Source organism: Schistocerca serialis, chromosome 1, assembly GCF_023864345.2.
Source record: "Schistocerca serialis cubense isolate TAMUIC-IGC-003099 chromosome 1, iqSchSeri2.2, whole genome shotgun sequence".
Lineage (NCBI taxonomy): Eukaryota > Metazoa > Arthropoda > Insecta > Orthoptera > Acrididae > Schistocerca > Schistocerca serialis.
The window spans coordinates 341,174,192-341,191,412 of record NC_064638.1 but is presented as its reverse complement, the minus strand read 5'-3'; the positions used below and the strand labels follow the sequence as shown (position 1 = coordinate 341,191,412).

Sequence of the window (17,221 nt, the reverse complement as noted above, 5' to 3'; positions counted from 1 at the left end):
CAAAGCAGGAGATACGTCTAACTTAGAACAAGCAGACTCCAATGTGCTAACAACTTTCTCATTAGGAATATAAATGTCATTAACCAGGTTACATGAATCTGGTTCTGGATTCACAACAAATATTTTTGAGTAACAATTTGGGCACAGGGAATTTACAGAAATCACATTCCGTTTCACTTGGGAAGCTGTTACACTCTCATATAACAAGGACAAATGTTCAAGTTGTATTTCCCTCAAACCTTTAGTGATAGGCTTTTTATGAACTTTAAGTGGATCACAGCTTTTTCTTCCAAAAATGTGGTTGTATTACAGAATATATTTTTTCTCGTGATACTGACACACTGATGTTGTAGAGGAACTTACTCGAAATTTTAACAAAGTTTGTCTAACTTCATCAAAGTCATTGACATTTTTCAAGTTTTTTGAAACTGAACCGTAAACTGTTTTGTGACACACTTCACTTGCTATCTGTCCAACGGAGCACTGTTCATCCATATTATTGTATTCCAGTTAACGCCACACCCACCAATAATGTAATTCTACAATGCCACACCCAACAATAATGTACTCCTTTATTGACAATAAACCTAAATGTAAATGGGCATTTTTATTACCATAAAACAAAAGCGAAAGCTCCTATTGTTTAATATTGCATTATTAAAAATAAATAAATAACTGGGTGATAGTGCTAAGAATATATATGTCACAATTAAATTTTATTACAATGAAACAATAAACCATTTAAATAGGCAACAGCCACAAGATCAGTTGTAGAGTAATGTGAATTATTTCCTCATTTTCAAAATCTCTTATCTTTGTTCACAGTCAGATATCAGTGTTGAAATTTTTACAGTACGTTGCTATCATGTAGGTGTACAAACTGTGCAAAAATCATATTTTTATATTCAGTCCCACCTGAGATAACTAACCCCAAACTTTACAAAAAATGAAAATATTCAAATTTCAAAATTTCATAAAAAATTAAGGAAACATTTGTAAGTGTTCTTGCTCTATATGAGACTAGTGTATGATATCCAGCTATAGGAAAAAAATACACACTCATAAATCACTCCTTGTTATGTTTCAGCCTAAAAAGTGGATTTTTGAAAATTTGGTACGAAATATTTGAGGTCATTTTGACTAGTTATTTTTGAATTTAGGGTATTTTGTGTAATAAACAATTTTATAGAAGATACTTTTCTAAAAACAATCATGTAAATTGCAATGCTGTAACTTAACCCAGTGCAGAGATATTTAAATTTTTGTTAATGTCTCCAGACTGAAAAATCGTCACGTGCCTACAAATAAAAATGGCCGCCATCCAGTAAAGGTGCAAGATAAATTATTTTAAAAAACTTTTTGAACTTCTCAAATATAGGGCAATCACATATAAAAAAATCAAAATATTTAAAAATGGTCAAGCAACCATCACTGGACCACTTCATATGGATTGAACCAATGGCAATTGTGTAAGAAACCGGGAGCTGGCTCCGTCGTATTTGTAGAGGTGGAATCCCCACATCTGTGAGGAGACTGTCAATGGGACTAGTGTGAAAGACACTAATAGCCAGACACACCCCACAATGCTGAACAGTATCAAGTAGTTGCAGAGCAGAAGGAGCCACTGAGACAAACCTGATTACCATAATCTAGTCTGGACAAGATTAGAGCATGGTAAAGATGGGTAAGAGTGGTAAGGTCTGCACCCCAAGATGTATGGGCCAGGACGCAGAGAGCATTAAGCTTCCACATGCACGTGTAGGTGGCAAATATGGAGTAGTCATGTCTGCTTTTTATCAAAAATAAGGCCCTAGAAATGAGAATGTGCTACAATGTAAAGGAGCTGGTCACCTAAATAAAGTTCCAGACTAGGGTAGACTGTGGGTCGACAACAAAAATGCTTAGCCAGTGTTGTGGAGGTAGAAAACTGGAAGTAATGGGAGATGACCCACGCAGAAGTCTGTCGGATGGCGCCTCGGAGCTGGTGCTCAGTAGATTCTACTGAGTGTGAGCTGCACCAAATGCAAAAATTGCTGAAGTACAATGCCGGGGTAACCACAGGTCCAATAGAGGTTGCAAGCTTGTTGATGGCTATGAGGTAGAGCGTGACACTTAGCACAGAACCCTGTGGGATACCATCATCCTCAATCCGAGTGGCACTGAGTGAAATGCCAACTCATGTCAGGTGGCCGTTTACAACCTGAGTAAATGGTCAGTTGGAGATCGACCTGCCTGGAAACCATACTATACAGGTACAAAAGGCCCTAGATTTGAGTACCCAACATAATCTGAAGCTAACCATCCTCTCGAGCAATTTACAAAGTACATTGGTCAGGCTAATTGAGTGCTAGCTGTCTAGAAACATTGGGTTTTTCCCGGGCTTAAGGAAGGGACTAACTACACTTTTTCGTCATTATGACGAGAAAGCACCCATGAGCCCAATGCAGTTGAAGACCCTGAAGACATGTTGCCTCTGGGGAATGTCCAAGTGTTGGATCACCTGATTGTCAACAGAATCTTGGCCTGAGGTGTCTCATGAAGAGGTAAGAGCCTGCAAGAATTCCCATTCAGTGAAGGGTTCATTATAGGGCTCAGTGTGTTGCAGGTTGAAACAGAGAGGGGTCTGTTCAACTTTACGTTTCTGCCAGAGAAAAGTAGGAGGACAGGAAGAGAACACCGATGCCGTCACAAAGTGTGTCACAAGGTGTTCTGCATGGACCAATGGATCACCGGACAGAACACCTTTGAGGTTAAGACCCTGGACAATTGACTGCCGCTGGCAGCCCAGAAGGCTACGGAGCTTGGACCAAACCTGTGATGACAAGGCATGCATCCCCAGAAAAGAAACATAGTGCTCCCTGTGTTCTCTTTTACTCTGCTCAATAAGGTAACAAGCCTTAGCGAGAACGTTGGTCTGTGAAGGAAGTCATTTAAACCACTGCAGCACCCATCAGCAGGCCTGGACAGCGACTACTATATTCTTGGTCCACCACGGTACCAGCCGACAACGAGGGGGACCTGCAGATATGGGGCAGCTGTGTCAGCAGCATGAAGAATAGTGGCAGAGACACCTTTCATGACTGCATCAATGCAATTCGAGACAGAGGTGTCAAAGTGCACAGTAGCTGTATATAAAGATGAAATGGCCCAGCAGAATGACCAGTGTGGGAGTCTGTCTGCCTGGCAGCAGCAGGGGAACTATATAATCATCAGAAAGTGGTCACTGTCACAAAGGTCATTGTGGGATGACCAATGTAGGGAAGCCACGAGAACAGAGGAGGAGATTCTGAGATCAATAGCAGTAAAGATGCCATGAGCAGCACTGAAGTGGGTAGAGGAACCATCACCGAGGAGACATAAATCAAGGTTCATAAAAAGATAGTCAATTAGGAGACCCTTACTCACTGAAATGCCACTCCCCCACAATGGGTAGTGGGCACTTAAGTCCGCAAGGGGGAGAAATGGGGGTGAGAGTTGCTGTATTAAGGTAGACAGTTCAACCCAAGGAAATGGCCTACCTGGAGAGATGTAGACGTTGCAGACAGTGATTGCCGGAGTTGTTTGCACCCTAACCACAATTGCTTTCAGATTGGTACATAGGGGAATCCTGTCACTAATTACATTCGAGTAAACCAAAGTGCAGACCCCACCAGATGCTACCCCGGGACCAGTGCAGTTCTGACAGAATGCCCGATAACCACAAAATGTTGGAGAGTGATCATCACAGAAGTGTGTTTCTTGAAGAGTAAGTCAGAATGCAGAATAGGAGAAAGGATGACATATTTCCAGTAGGTGACGATAGCATCTGTTGGAATTCCACTGGACGATCATGTGGCGCCAGTCCAGGTTAGACATAAAGGTCATGTCACTCAGTCAGTGGTCATCACCGACAAGGATGGTGCGACATCCATAAATAAGATGGCAGACTCCGGCGGTGAGGGGTGGTGCTTGTCTTGAGATTTATGTTTCTTTTTCTTCTTCTTCTTCTTCTCCTCCTCCTCTTTCAGAAGTGGAGAAGGGCAGGGCACAGAGGGAGTACAGGCCCTGCAAGATCTGGAATCGAAAGAGAGTGGACGATGTTGGGGTACACAGATTGTGCATTCCATGCCCAACTGCTGGTAGGAGGCTTCTGGGCTGACACACACCAGGGAGAGGGTTCCCAGGGAGGAACCCAATCTCCGGCAAGTGCCAAAGAAGGGGAGCGGAGAGCACTTCCACAGCAGGGGAGGGAAAGTGATTCCCGGATAGGAGGTCGTGGAAAAAGCAGGGAAGGGGGAGGGGAGAGAGGGATGGGGCCAGGGTAAGGAAGAGGTAGGAGGGGGAAAGGATGTAACAGAGGTAAAAGCTGAACATATTGATGCTGGATGGAGTTTCTCACACTTTTGGCAGGTCGACAGAAGCATCCGATCCCACCTGTCGGCTTTGACCCGTGACGTAAGGGTGTTGTGGTGTGTGATGTCATGACGGCGCGGAGTTTGGTTTGTGAGTGTGGCATGTTTGTAGATGTCGTCGTGTTGTGGTTTGTTGTGCCCTCTGGTGGTATGTTTAGGGCTTTCGTTTGTGTGGTGTAATGGGCTCAGTTTCGTCTTGCTCATTACACAGAATTGTTCGAGTGTTGACTGTGTTTGTAGTGCAATTCTTTACAGTGAGTTAAAGATTTAGTGGTTTTGTGTGAAGGTTAATTTAGTGTTATTCGCTGTAGGTAGTGTGGTAATTTGAGTAAATTAATCGGTTGTTGTTTTTGATCAGGAAGGATAAGATTAATAGCACGCGTCTGTGTGAAATGATGGGAAATACCGCGTTGGAGCTGATAAAGTTTTTACAGCTGTTTGGGTTACTTGCTAAGATCGTGAAGTGCTCCATTTGTGGGCAAGAAATGAAGTTGACTAAAGTTCCAGCATCTCGGACCAGGGATGGTTATATGTGGCACTGTCGAAAGGATGACATCTGGCGTTCCATATGGCATGGTTCCTGGTTTGAGAAGTCTAAATTGGGCATGCGCGAGATTGTACTGATGACTTATTATTTTTATATAGATCCTCACATAGTTTTTGCGCGCATGAGACTGGTGTGAGTGAGAGGAGTGTGCTTGATTGGTTTTCTTTTTGCCTTGAAGTGTTTTCCGAGTTTATTAAGTACAGGGTACAGGGTTAAGTTTGGGGGGGGGGGGGGGGGGCAGAATTAGCGGGGTTAATTGAGGAGTACATAGAACCGGGGTCCACAGTAGTTTCAGATGCATTTTCTTCATTTAGGGGGTGGGTGAGAGGGGATTCAATCATTTAGTCATTAACTATAGCTTAAGAGTTTCAACATTATGAGGCGGGGGCTTGCACAAATACTATAGAGGGGATGTGGTGGCTGTTAAGTCAGTTCTTGGGAGGGGGAAGAGGTGCTCTTCCAACCTTCAGTCTCATTTAGATGAGTACTGTTGGCGGAAGAGTGTCCCTGAGGGCTATTGTGTTTTTCGGGTTTTTTTAAGGGCTGTTAGTAAAATGTATAGGCCGAAAGTGGTTAGTTAGGGTGGTTTGGGTGGGTGGGTGGGTAGCTGGCTGGCTGCAGCTCAGGGTGGAGTGGGTGGTTTATTTTGTGTTAGAGTGTTTGTGAGGGGGGGGGGGGGGGGAGTGTGTTGGTTTGTGTTTTAGTTGGCTCTGAGCACTATGGGACTTAACTTCTGAGGTCATCAGTCCCCTAGAACTTAGAACTACTTAAACCTAACTAACCTAAGGACATCACACCCATCCAAGCCCGTGGCAGGATTCGAACCTGCGACTGCAGCGGTCGCGCGGTTCAAGACTGTATCGCCCAGAACCGCTTGACCACTCCAGCCAGCTGTGTTTTAGTTGTGGAGGATCTATTTTGTTGAGAGGTGTGGGTGGGTCGGGTCTTTCTTTTGGTTGAGTATTTTTTGTTGGTTTGTGTGTGTGTGTGTGTGTGTGTGTGTGTGTGTGTGTGTGTGTGTGTGTGTGTGTGTGTGTGTGTGGGTGGGTGGGTGGGTGGGTGGGTGCACGCAGTTGGGTGTGTGATTGAGGTGGCCAACCTAGTTTGTGGTGCCGGAACTTTTTTGTGGTAAGTTATTTTTTTTTGTTTTTAGTGTACGTGTTGTGTGTTGGGGTAGAGGAAAGTGTTTTATTACAATGTGTGGTTGTGGCTGTTCGTATTGGTATTGGAGGATGTTTTTGAACTATATAGGTCAAGGGAAGTGTTCGATCCCAATTTATGGGATCAGGAGCTGCTGTTGAGCTATATAGGTCACGGGATGTGTCCGATTCCAGATGATATTGTGTTTAGTGAAATTTGGGGAGTTTTGTGTTGTCGTTTTTTTTTTTTCGTTGTTTTGTATGGGGGTGGGTGTATAAATTTGTTTATATTTAGTTTGTCCCCACCCAAAAACCCCCAACTTTCTGCGCTTGTCCCGTTAAGGTCATTAGGCTTTTTGTAGAACGTGTGTGTGTTTATTTCTCGATGTATTTTCGTATTTATAATATGTACGTAACAACTTTATATGCGACATATTGGAACCGTGGTTTATGGTCGTTTCCACCATATTTGTGACGTCATGGGCCAAAGCAGACGGGTGTCATCTGACGCTTCAGTATTTCCCTTTTGGTGAGCCTCAGCTTAAGACAGGCAATCCAGGGACTTGTACTCTTGGATCTTCTTTTCTCTCTTGTAAGCTGGGCAATCCGGCGAGTGAGAGGAGTGTTGGTCATGACAATTGACACACACAGGTGGTGGAACACAGGGGCTTCCCCTCATGGAGTGGGTGTCCACAGTCACCATATAGAGGGTCCGCTGTACAGTGGGATGATATATGCCTAAAAAACAAGCAATGAAAGCACCTCATGGTGGCGGGATGTATGGCTTCACGTAACATCTGTAGCACGTAACTTTAACCTTCTCTAAAGGATAGTCCCCTCGAATGACAGAATGAAGGCACCTGTATCGGTGCGGTTGTCTCTGTGACCCTTCTGCGCACATCAAACAAAATGAACGCCATGTCACTCCAGATTAGCCTGGAATTCCTCATCAGTTTTCAGGATAAGGTCCCTATGAAAAATCACTGCCTGGACCATTTTCAGAGATTGGTTACTTATTTATTTATTTATTGTTCCATGGGACCAAATTAGGGAGAAGTCTCCATGGTCATGGAACGAGTCAATACATGAAATTATAACAATAGTAGAAACAGATAAAATGAAATATAAAACAAATATTCAGGCGACAAGTCGTAAGTTTAAATAAAGAAAATCAACAATGTAACACTGGAATTTGCTTAATTTTTTAGCTCTTCCACGAGCTCCTCGACAGAATAGAAGGAGTGAGCCATGAGGAAACTCTTCAGTTTAGACTTAAAAGAGTTTGGGCTACTGCTAAGATTTCTGAGTTCTTGTGGTAGCTTATTGAAAATGGATGCAGCAGAATATTGCACTCCTTTCTGCACAAGAGTCAAGGAAGTGCATTCCACACCCAAATTTGATTTCTGCCTAGTATTAACTGAGTGAAAGCTGCAAACTCTTGGGAATAGGCTAATATTGCTAACAACAAGCGACATTAAAGAAAATATATACTGTGAGGGCAATGTCAGAATTCCCAGACTATTGAATAGGGGACGACAAGAGGTTCTTGAACTTACACCACATTTAGCTCGAACAGCCCATTTTTGAGCCAAAAATAGCCTTATTGAATCAGAAGAATTACCCCAAAAAGAATACCATACGACATAAGCAAATGAAAATATGCGAAGTAGACTACTTTTCGTGTTGAACTATCACTTATTTCAGATACTGTTCTAATGGTAAATAAAGCAGCATTTAGTTTCTGAACAAGATCCTGGACATGGGCTTTCCACAACAGCTTACTATCAATCCGAACACCTAGGAACTTGAACTGTTCCGTCTCGCTTATAACATGCCCATTCTGTCTGATCAAAATATCGGTTCTTGTTGAATTGTGAGTTAGTAACTGTAAAAACTGAGTCTTACTGTGATTTAGCATCAAATTATTTTCTACAAGCCATGAACTTATTTCAAGAACTACATTATTTGATACTGTTTCAATATTACACAAGAGATCCTTCACTACCAAGGTGGTGTCATCAGCAAACAGAAATACTTTTGAATCACCTGTAATACTAGAAGGCATATCATTTATATAAATAAGAAACAGCAGTGGCCCCAGCACCGACCCTTGGGGAATGCCCCACTTAACAGTGCCCCATTGGGACTGAACATCACTACCACTCTCAATATTGCGGAGAATTACCTTCTGCTTTCTGTTCTTAAAGTAAGAGGTGAACCAATTGTAAGCTACTCCCCTTACTCCATAATGGTCCAACTTCTACAGTAATATTTTGTGGTCAACACAGTCAAAAGCCTTCGTTCAATCAAAGAAAACACCTAGTGTTCGCAACCTTTTATTTAATCCGTCCAAAACCTCACAGAGAAAAGAGAATATAGCATTTTCAGTTGTTAAACCATTTCTAAAACCAAACTGTACATTTGACAGCAAATTATGTGAATTTAAATGCTCCAGTAACCTTCTCGATAACTTTAGCAAACACAGATGGCATAGAAACACGTCTAAAATTGTCAACATTATCCCTGTCTCCCTTTTTATAATGTGGCTTTACTACCGAGTACTTTAATCGGTCAGGAAAGTGACCACTCCTAAAGGAAAAGTTACAGATATGGCTAAGTACTGGGCTAACATACATAGAACAATACTTCAGTATTCTGCTAGATACCCCGTCATATCCATGAGAGTTCTTGGTCTTTAGTGATTTAATTAGTAAATCAATCTCCCTCTTGTCAGTATCATGGAGGAGCATTTCAGGTAACAGTCTCGGAATACTTTTTTCTAAGAGCGCTATATGATTCCCTGTTGGGACTAGGTTTCTATTTAGTTCACCTGCTATATTCAGAAAGTGATTATTAAATACTGTACATATACGCGACTTATCAGTAACACAGACATTCCCACTACACACTGATTCTATATCCTCGACCTGTCTCTGCAGACCAGCCACTTCCTTTACGACTGACCATATGGTTTTAATTTTATCCTGAGACTTAGCTATTCTATCTGCATTCCACATACTTTCTTCCTTCCTAATAACATTTTTAAGCACCTTACAATACTGTTTGTAATGGGCTACTGCATTTAGATTTTGCCTGTTTCTAACGTTTTGATATAATTGCCACTTTGTTCTACAAGATATTCTTATCCTTCTAGTCAGCCACCCAGGCTGCCTATTTGTGCTAGTACCCTGTTTTGAACGTTCTAACGGAAAGCAACTTTCAAAGAGCACGAGAAAAGCATTATATTTATCATCTACTGTATCAGCGCTATAGACATCTTGCCACTCTTGTTCCTTGATAAGGCTTACAAAGGTCTCTACAGCAACTGGATCAGCTTTCCTAAACAGTTGATAACTATATTTAACATGTGTTGCAGCACAAAAATCTTTTAGAGTTAAAATTTGTGCATCATGATCTGAAAGGCCATTCACTTTTTTGCTAACAGAATGCCCTCCTAGTAATGAGGAATGAACAAAAACGTTGTCTATGGTTGTTCTACTGTTCCCTTGCACTCTCGTTGGAAAGAATACGGTTTGCATAAGATTATATGAATTAAGGAGATCTACCAGCATCTTTTTCCTTGCACAATCACTTATACAATTAATATTGAAGTCACCACATATAACTAACTTTTTGTATTTCCTATAAAGTGAACCAAGAACCTCCTCTAGCTTTAGCAAAAATGTTGTGAAACCGGAGTCTGGGGATCTATAAATAACAACAGTTAGAAGTTTAGCTCCATTAAATTTAACCACACCTGCACAACATTCAAACACCTTTTCAGTGCAGTATTTTGAAACATCAATTGACTCAAATGGGATGCCGTTTTTCACATACATTGCTACTCCCCCACACCGCAAAGAGCTCCTAGAAAAGCTGCCAGCCAACCTGTATCCTGGTAAAGGAAGCCTCTGAATTATCTCCTTATTTAAGAAGTGTTCAGATATACCAATAATTTCAGAGTCAACATCTATAAGCAGTTCACTAACTTTATCTCTAATACCTTGTATATTTTGATGAAATATACTAATTCCCTCATTGCTCGGATACCTAAGCTTTGTCAAAAGTGGTTCCTTTGTTAGAGAGACTTCCCTTAAGCAGGAATACCTATCAGCTGACTTCAATCTAAAAAAGGTGCAGCTCTAACACCCACTACTGCAGGAATTTTCCCATGAGTGATCCCACCACCCCCACCTATGCTGTCACCTATAAGCTTTGCCAACCTCCCCTTCCCATACCTGTTGAGGTGCAGGCCATGTCTAGTGAACCCCGTCCTGCTGATAGACTCCACCGGCACCACTGAAATGTGACACATGCTTTCTGTCATCAGCGCACCCCCAAGTCTCATCTTATCTCGCCTGACGGCTGTATTAAGATGAGGCCGATCGTGACGCTGAAACAGTTCCACGAAATGCACATTCGTGTTGCCAGTCTGAGTGGCTATCTTTTCCAGGTCACCATCTATGTCATACTCCCCATCCCTATCAACACTATTACCAGCCCCACCCACAATCACTACCTGATCCTGTTTAGTAAATTCCCTACATAACCCCCCTATGTTAACAGTCACCTGAGCCAATCCCGCATTAGGCTTCACTATGCTGGTGACCTGGTATTCACTCCCCCAACACTTCCTGCAATTGCTGGCCTGCACCTCTGCCATGAGAACTACCTAACAGCAGAACCTTCTTCTTCCTCTTCGACTTTGCAACTGTCCTAGCCACTGTAACTGCTGAGGTCTGCATCATACTTCCTACATCTACAGCTACTAGAGATTCCTCTCCACTAGACTCTGACAGTTGGTCATATCTATTGCAAACACCAATAGTAAAACTATCTGAAAATCTCCTTCTCCTAGCAGATCTCTTGCCAACAGCCAGCTCCCATTCCCCAACCCCCTTCCCCCTCTTCATCCTATCTAGCTCCTCCTGTGCGTTTTTCAATTGCGCCTGAAGGGCACAGATCTTACGCTCCTGTTCCTCTATCAACTTACTCTTGCTAATAACCTGCAGATCCAGGAGAGGATCTCACCAGAATGTCCACTGGCTTCCCCACTGCATTCCCCCCAGTGAAAATACTTCAAGTCTCACACCGCAATCCACTACTCACGAACCTACAGCAAAGCCCACACTTCTCACTCATGGTAAAATCTTACACTTATTGAAACAAGAAAACTACTTTATCTAAGTTCCGCTACTACAATAAGAAGATGTTAAAAACCTGACTACAGTAATCACAAACTTACTCTACAAGGGAAGTAGCTACTATTATTAACAGTATTAATCAACAACAAATGAGAATATAACAAAAGACTAATACAGAAAGAGAATCAAACGTCTAATGACACAGAAACGAAACTGAAAACAGTTCCCAAAAGGTTCTTCTGAAATTATTTCACCAGAAAACACCAAGAACACCGGTTGAAGACTACTTAAGTTCCTAAATAAACCCCTATACACACACAATTAATTAGTACTTAGCTTTCGATGCGCCGCTACAGCTGCAACTGGTCAGTGCGGAATGTAAACACAGGTAAGAGGTTAAGTTGCTCGATATGAAACACTCACAAATATCAGGTCACAACACAAGAAAGGCAGAGGTGAATGAAGAAACCAGTTTTCAGGATAAGGTCCCTATGAAAAATCACTGCCTGGACCATATTCAGAGATTGGTGAGGAGTAATAGAAACTGGGACATTGCCAAGATGATCACAGGCACAATGGGCTGCGGGCTGGGTGGCAGAAGCAGCTTTTATCAACAGAGAGCCCGACCATATTTACTAAGAAACTCCATTTCACCAAACCTGTTCTCAATATTCTCCACAAAAATCAACTGCTTTGTGGCTGTGAATGTGTCCCCATCTATCCTAGTGCAGGGAAAGTGTTCCATCCCTAGACGGTGAGCCTGAAGCTCCCTCCCATGTTATAGTCGGGGAAGGGAAGGCTGATGGGTCATATGAAGCAGCATTGAATGTTCCTTCACCACTCAAAGAAACTTCTGCTTGAGAACAACCAGATTTTTGCAGCTTGATACACTTCACGAGTCAAGCATCTGCGCTGATACCATCCACCCCGATCAGGGGCTGTCGCCATGGGCACCACAAAGCCAGCAAGAGCCACGTCGCACCACAGCCGTTTCTGGGAGTTCCGATGCTCCATGAAGACAAGCATCCACTCCTTGGCATACAAGGGGAGGGAACAGCTCAGGTATCAGTAGTGTGATCCCTGTGTTGTCAGGGGGCTCAGCCTGATGGGTACATAACAGCCCCACCACAATGACTGGCTACAAGTGCTTTGTTTTGGTTTTGTTTTGGTCTAGGGCGCAAAAAACAACTGGGATCATAAAAGCCCAAGTCAAACTATAGAAGACGAAGACAGAGAGGAGTTAATAAAATGACTAAACGTCAATCCCAAATGACATAAGAGAAGATGGCTAGACACAGGGACATGGAGAAAAGTCTATAAAATACACCGTAGGGAAACAGATGTCCAAAACTAAAATTTAAATGGCCTTCACCATATTGCTACAATGGATAAAAAGTAAAACATGACCAACAGTCGATGCGTCATTTGCTAAAACTGATGATAACGCAAATGGCAGACCCATGCGGGAACATAAATGGTTAAAAAATGGGCATTCCGTCAGGAAGTGGCAGACAGTTAAAACTTAGGCGCAATGTGTACAAAATAGTGGGGTAGCGCCACTTATCAAATGGCAATAGCTAAAAAGGCAGTGCAGCTGAGTTGAAATCACCTCCTCCCAGCGGGACGGCTGAGAGGTCGTCCAAGCCACTGGGAGAAGCTTAATGAGCCAGAGCTTATTCCCGTGAAGGGAGGACCATTGGCGATGCCAAAGGGACAGCACCTCCTGACAGACAGCAATACAGAGATCATCGGGGGGAACATAGGGACTCGTGAATTGTGGTACGAGGTCTACAGCCATGGCAGCAGCATCAGCAGCCTCGTTTCCTGGCAGACTGACATGAAAGGAACCTAAATAAAAATCACAGTGGCTCCACCAAGAGTGAGCAAGTGACAGTTTTCTTGGAGCCGTTGCACTACGGGACGGGCGGTGTATAGCGCACAGACTTTGAAGGGCGCTGAGTGAGTCTGAGCAGAGGACACAATTGAAAAGTCTGTATCCCTGGATGTACTCCGTGGCCTGAGAGCTCGGGTGTAAATACTGGGCAGTGTGCCGGAAGCTGACATCAAAATTCACAGGCGCCATGAGAAAAGCACAGTCAGTCCGAGAGCCACCAGCGTACACAAAGGTACTATAGTGAAGTTCCACACGAAGGTCGTGAAATTGAAGGCGATAGATTGAGGCTGGAGTAGTGTCCTTAGGAAGCGAATGAAAGCTAAGGTTAACATGGGCCACTTCACTAAGCCAAGGAGGTGAAGGGTTCACACCCAACGAGGAATTTGCAGGTAGAAGTTTCTACCAACAGCATCCCATTGCATTCGTTTCACAGGTTTTAGAGTGCCAGAAATGCCCTCTAAATCTCTTTGAATATAGAAAGGGGAAATTCTCAAAACTGCCCTCTTTCCTTGTAACGATTAAAAATACATTCCGGCTGACAACATGCATTCTGTTACTGTTACCACAAGAACTCTGAAAAATTCCTAAGTCAGGAGTTCTGGTTACATGAGCCCTCTTGTTAGACTGGAAGTTAGTATCTACCAGCAACCCACCAATTCCGCTATCTGTTATGAGCTATTATGTGCTCTGTCTGCCCCTACCCATATTTGTTCATCACCAGCTTTACCATTCTCACGCTGGCAGCATGGTATAGAGTCAAAATGCTAATAAATTTAAAAGTTATGACTCATTATTTTATGGTAAGACAGGTTTCAAACTGTAAGACATTTCCACGGACAGAGGTGGACTTTGACCATAATTTATTTGTTATGAACTACAAATTAAAATTTAAGACACTGCAAAAATGTACGAAATCAATGAGATGAAACCAGGATAAACTGAGAGAACTGAAGGTAGTTGAGAGTTTCAGAAGAAGCATTAGACATTGTTTGATTGAAACAAGGGGAAGAATACAACAGAAGACGAACTGGTAGCTTTAAAACATGAAATGGTTTACATTACCATGTGATAAAACTGTTGAAGAAAAGGCAAGTCCTAGCAGAAATCCAGTGATACCAAGAGAGATGAAATGAGAAATTATAAAAATTCAGCAAAAGAAACAGGCAGAAGACAATACAGACATCAAAAACAAGATTGTAAGGAAATGCAAAATCAGTAAGTATGAACAGCTAGTGAACAAATCAAAGGCTATAGAAAAATAAATGAGTAAAGGAAAGATAGATACTACCTGTAATAAAATTAAAAAGACCTCCAGAGAATAGAGAACCAGCTGTTTCAATATCAAAAGCTCAGAGGGTGCAACAAGCAAAGGAGGAAATGTTAAAAAAATGGAAGGAATTTTAAGAAGAGAACTGAACTTTAAAGAAATGTTTTAATGCACAAAGAGGAAGTAAATGAAGACAAAATGTGAGATATGATAGTGCAAGAAAAATTTGATGGTGCAGTCAAAACAAAGCCCATTGAGTGAACAACATTCCCTCTGGGTAACAGACGTTTTGGACAATGACAGAACTTCCCATTTGGTGTGCGAGATATGGGACAGACGAAATAGCATTAGGCTTAAAGAAGAATGGGATAATTCCAACACAAGGAAGGCAGTCACTGACAGGTGTGAATACTACTGAACCATGAATTACTAAGTTAGGACTGCGAAATATTGACATAATGCAAAAACTGATAGAAAGCAACCTGAGGGAACTTCAGATTGGATTCTTGAGAAATTTAGGAACATTTAAGAAAATGTTGACACTCCAACTAATTGGACAAGATAGGTTAAAGAAAAGTGATTCTACGATTATACTATTCGTAGACTTAAAGAAAGCTTTTTGGCAACGTTGGCTAGAACATGGCGACAGCCCCTGATAGGGGTGGATGGTATCAGCGCAGATGCTTGACTCATGAAGTGTATCAAGCTGCAAAATTCTGAAGATTGCAGGGCTAAAATACAGGAAGTGAAAATTAACATACAAATTGTACAGGAACTGGATGGCAGACTAACAACTTGAAAGGGAAGCACTGGTCGCAAAGTGAGTGGGAGATAGGGCTGAAACCTCTGCCCAATTTATTTCCCCTGTACACTAAGTAAATTATGAAGGAAACCATGGGAAAACATGGAAAAGGAAGTAAACTTCAGTGAGAAGAAATTAGTCCATATGATAGGTCAAGTTAAACCAGTGGGTGTTCAGAGAATTGGAACAGAATATGACTCGCTAAAACCAGTATACGAGTTTTGTTATTTTTGGCAGCAAAACTACATATCGATAAATTACAGAGGATACAAAATACAGACTGGCTATAGTGTTTCGAGTATAGCCTTTTACAGAAATTCAACGTGGACATAAACAGTTCAGGCATGAAGAGAACAGACGCTTTTGAACTGTGCTGCTGCAGAAGAATAGACGTGCAGATTAAGAAACTAATCAAGAGCTGAGTCAAACTGGGGGAAAAATAATGGCAGTTTTATTAAAAGGATCAGTTAATAGGATACCCCCAAACGCATCAAAGAATTGTCAATTTGGCAGCAGAGAGAGATCAAGGCATGAATTGAATAAATTTGTTCAAATGGATGTAGGTCAGAGTAGTTGTTCAGAGATGAGCCCATTACAGGATAGAGCAGTGCAGAGAATTGCATCAAATCCGTATTCAGACCGAAAACCATCACACCGAAATTAACTAAGTAGTGAAGGTCTGAAAACCGCCAGTGAAGGTTTGGAGTTTTGACTCGTTTTCCGACAGATTGGCTTGTCTAATAACCACAAAGAGGAAAACGATGTAAAACATGTATGTACTAGGTTTCTACTCTGCAACTGATTTCAAGGCACTGTCAGTTCAACTTAAGCAACAATCTAGACGGTATACTGCCACAGTATACTAATAGGACACTGGCTTTCTAAGTCATCAATAGTCTGGGAAAGATGCTAACGCAGTGTGTAACTCCAGATGTAAGTCATAGTACTACCTATATTCTGCACACATATGCAAAAGCAAACAATTTGTTCAACAAACCTTTCCTAAAGCTTTCCAGCAGTTTCCTTGCTACATTTTCTCTCTCGCGAGCCGGTGGCTTGCGGCTTATATTTACAGACTGATCGAGTAGATCAAGGGTCCGCAATATGTCATTCTGAGATATATTCATTGTATGGAAAAATTATTTACTGTCATAACCAAACCGAGTACAAGCTTAATTTCACATGGGCAACGATATTTTCCAAATGCACCGTTAATATGTGGACGCGGAGTGGTTAATAATGTCCTGATATCCAATTATCTTCAATCACGCTGTTATAACACACCAATGCACAGTTCACATAGTGTACACGTTAAATGTAACACATAACCAAACTCATATTTTCACCGCGCAATACAAATAACTTCTGCAACGAAGACATCTCGATTGCCACTCTTGCACAAAGCCGCGTAACTCCAAGCATTGAAAACTTGCGCATGCATACGCATACCGCGACTCGTGTTGGCCAACATACCTGAACACCCTACTAGCAAATGACGTGTCTTTCGCATAGCGGAAAAGTTAAAGCTGATACTATATTCCATAGGCAATTACAACTTGTAAATTCATCCCCTTCTTCGTCACCTTAGGAAGTCAGTACGTGTTTCAACATGCACAATTAACACGCATTACTAATTGTAGTACTTGAACAAAGAGGAAAATACAGGAAGATCACAATGTGTAAACAGAAGAACCAGCTGAAGCAGCATGAATTGTAATAAATGAACCATCAGACACAATACCGCAAAAAGAATATGAAATACATCGATGTACGAAAAAGCAACAATCACAAATTCATCAAAAGTTGCACAAACAGAAAGGAAACCAAGGTGGACTTCGCAAAGAGTTCGAGCAGTACCACAGTACTTAGTGAAGATTTTTTTTTACACGACGGCCAACAAAAGAGAAGAGAGACAAGATAAATAATAATGAATAAAATGTGGACACATGTCATTTTCCAATTAAATCAGATTTTCAACATCACAGAAGTCACCAAAAAGAAAATAACATTTAATTCTTGACTGTATCATTAAATACT

At 41.8% G+C, this 17,221-nt stretch overlaps 1 protein-coding gene across 1 annotated transcript in view; it reads right to left on the bottom strand.

The window, feature by feature from the left end:
* LOC126470044 (nuclear pore complex protein Nup107) overlaps positions 1-16,530 on the bottom strand; it is a 260,292-nt gene extending 243,762 nt beyond the window's left edge. The window contains exon 1 of the mRNA XM_050097545.1: positions 16,182-16,530. Within this exon, the coding sequence (XP_049953502.1) occupies positions 16,182-16,311 (130 nt within the window). The 5' untranslated portion in view covers positions 16,312-16,530. The remainder of the gene's footprint in view (positions 1-16,181) is intronic.
* Positions 16,531-17,221: the final 691 nt, after the last annotated feature.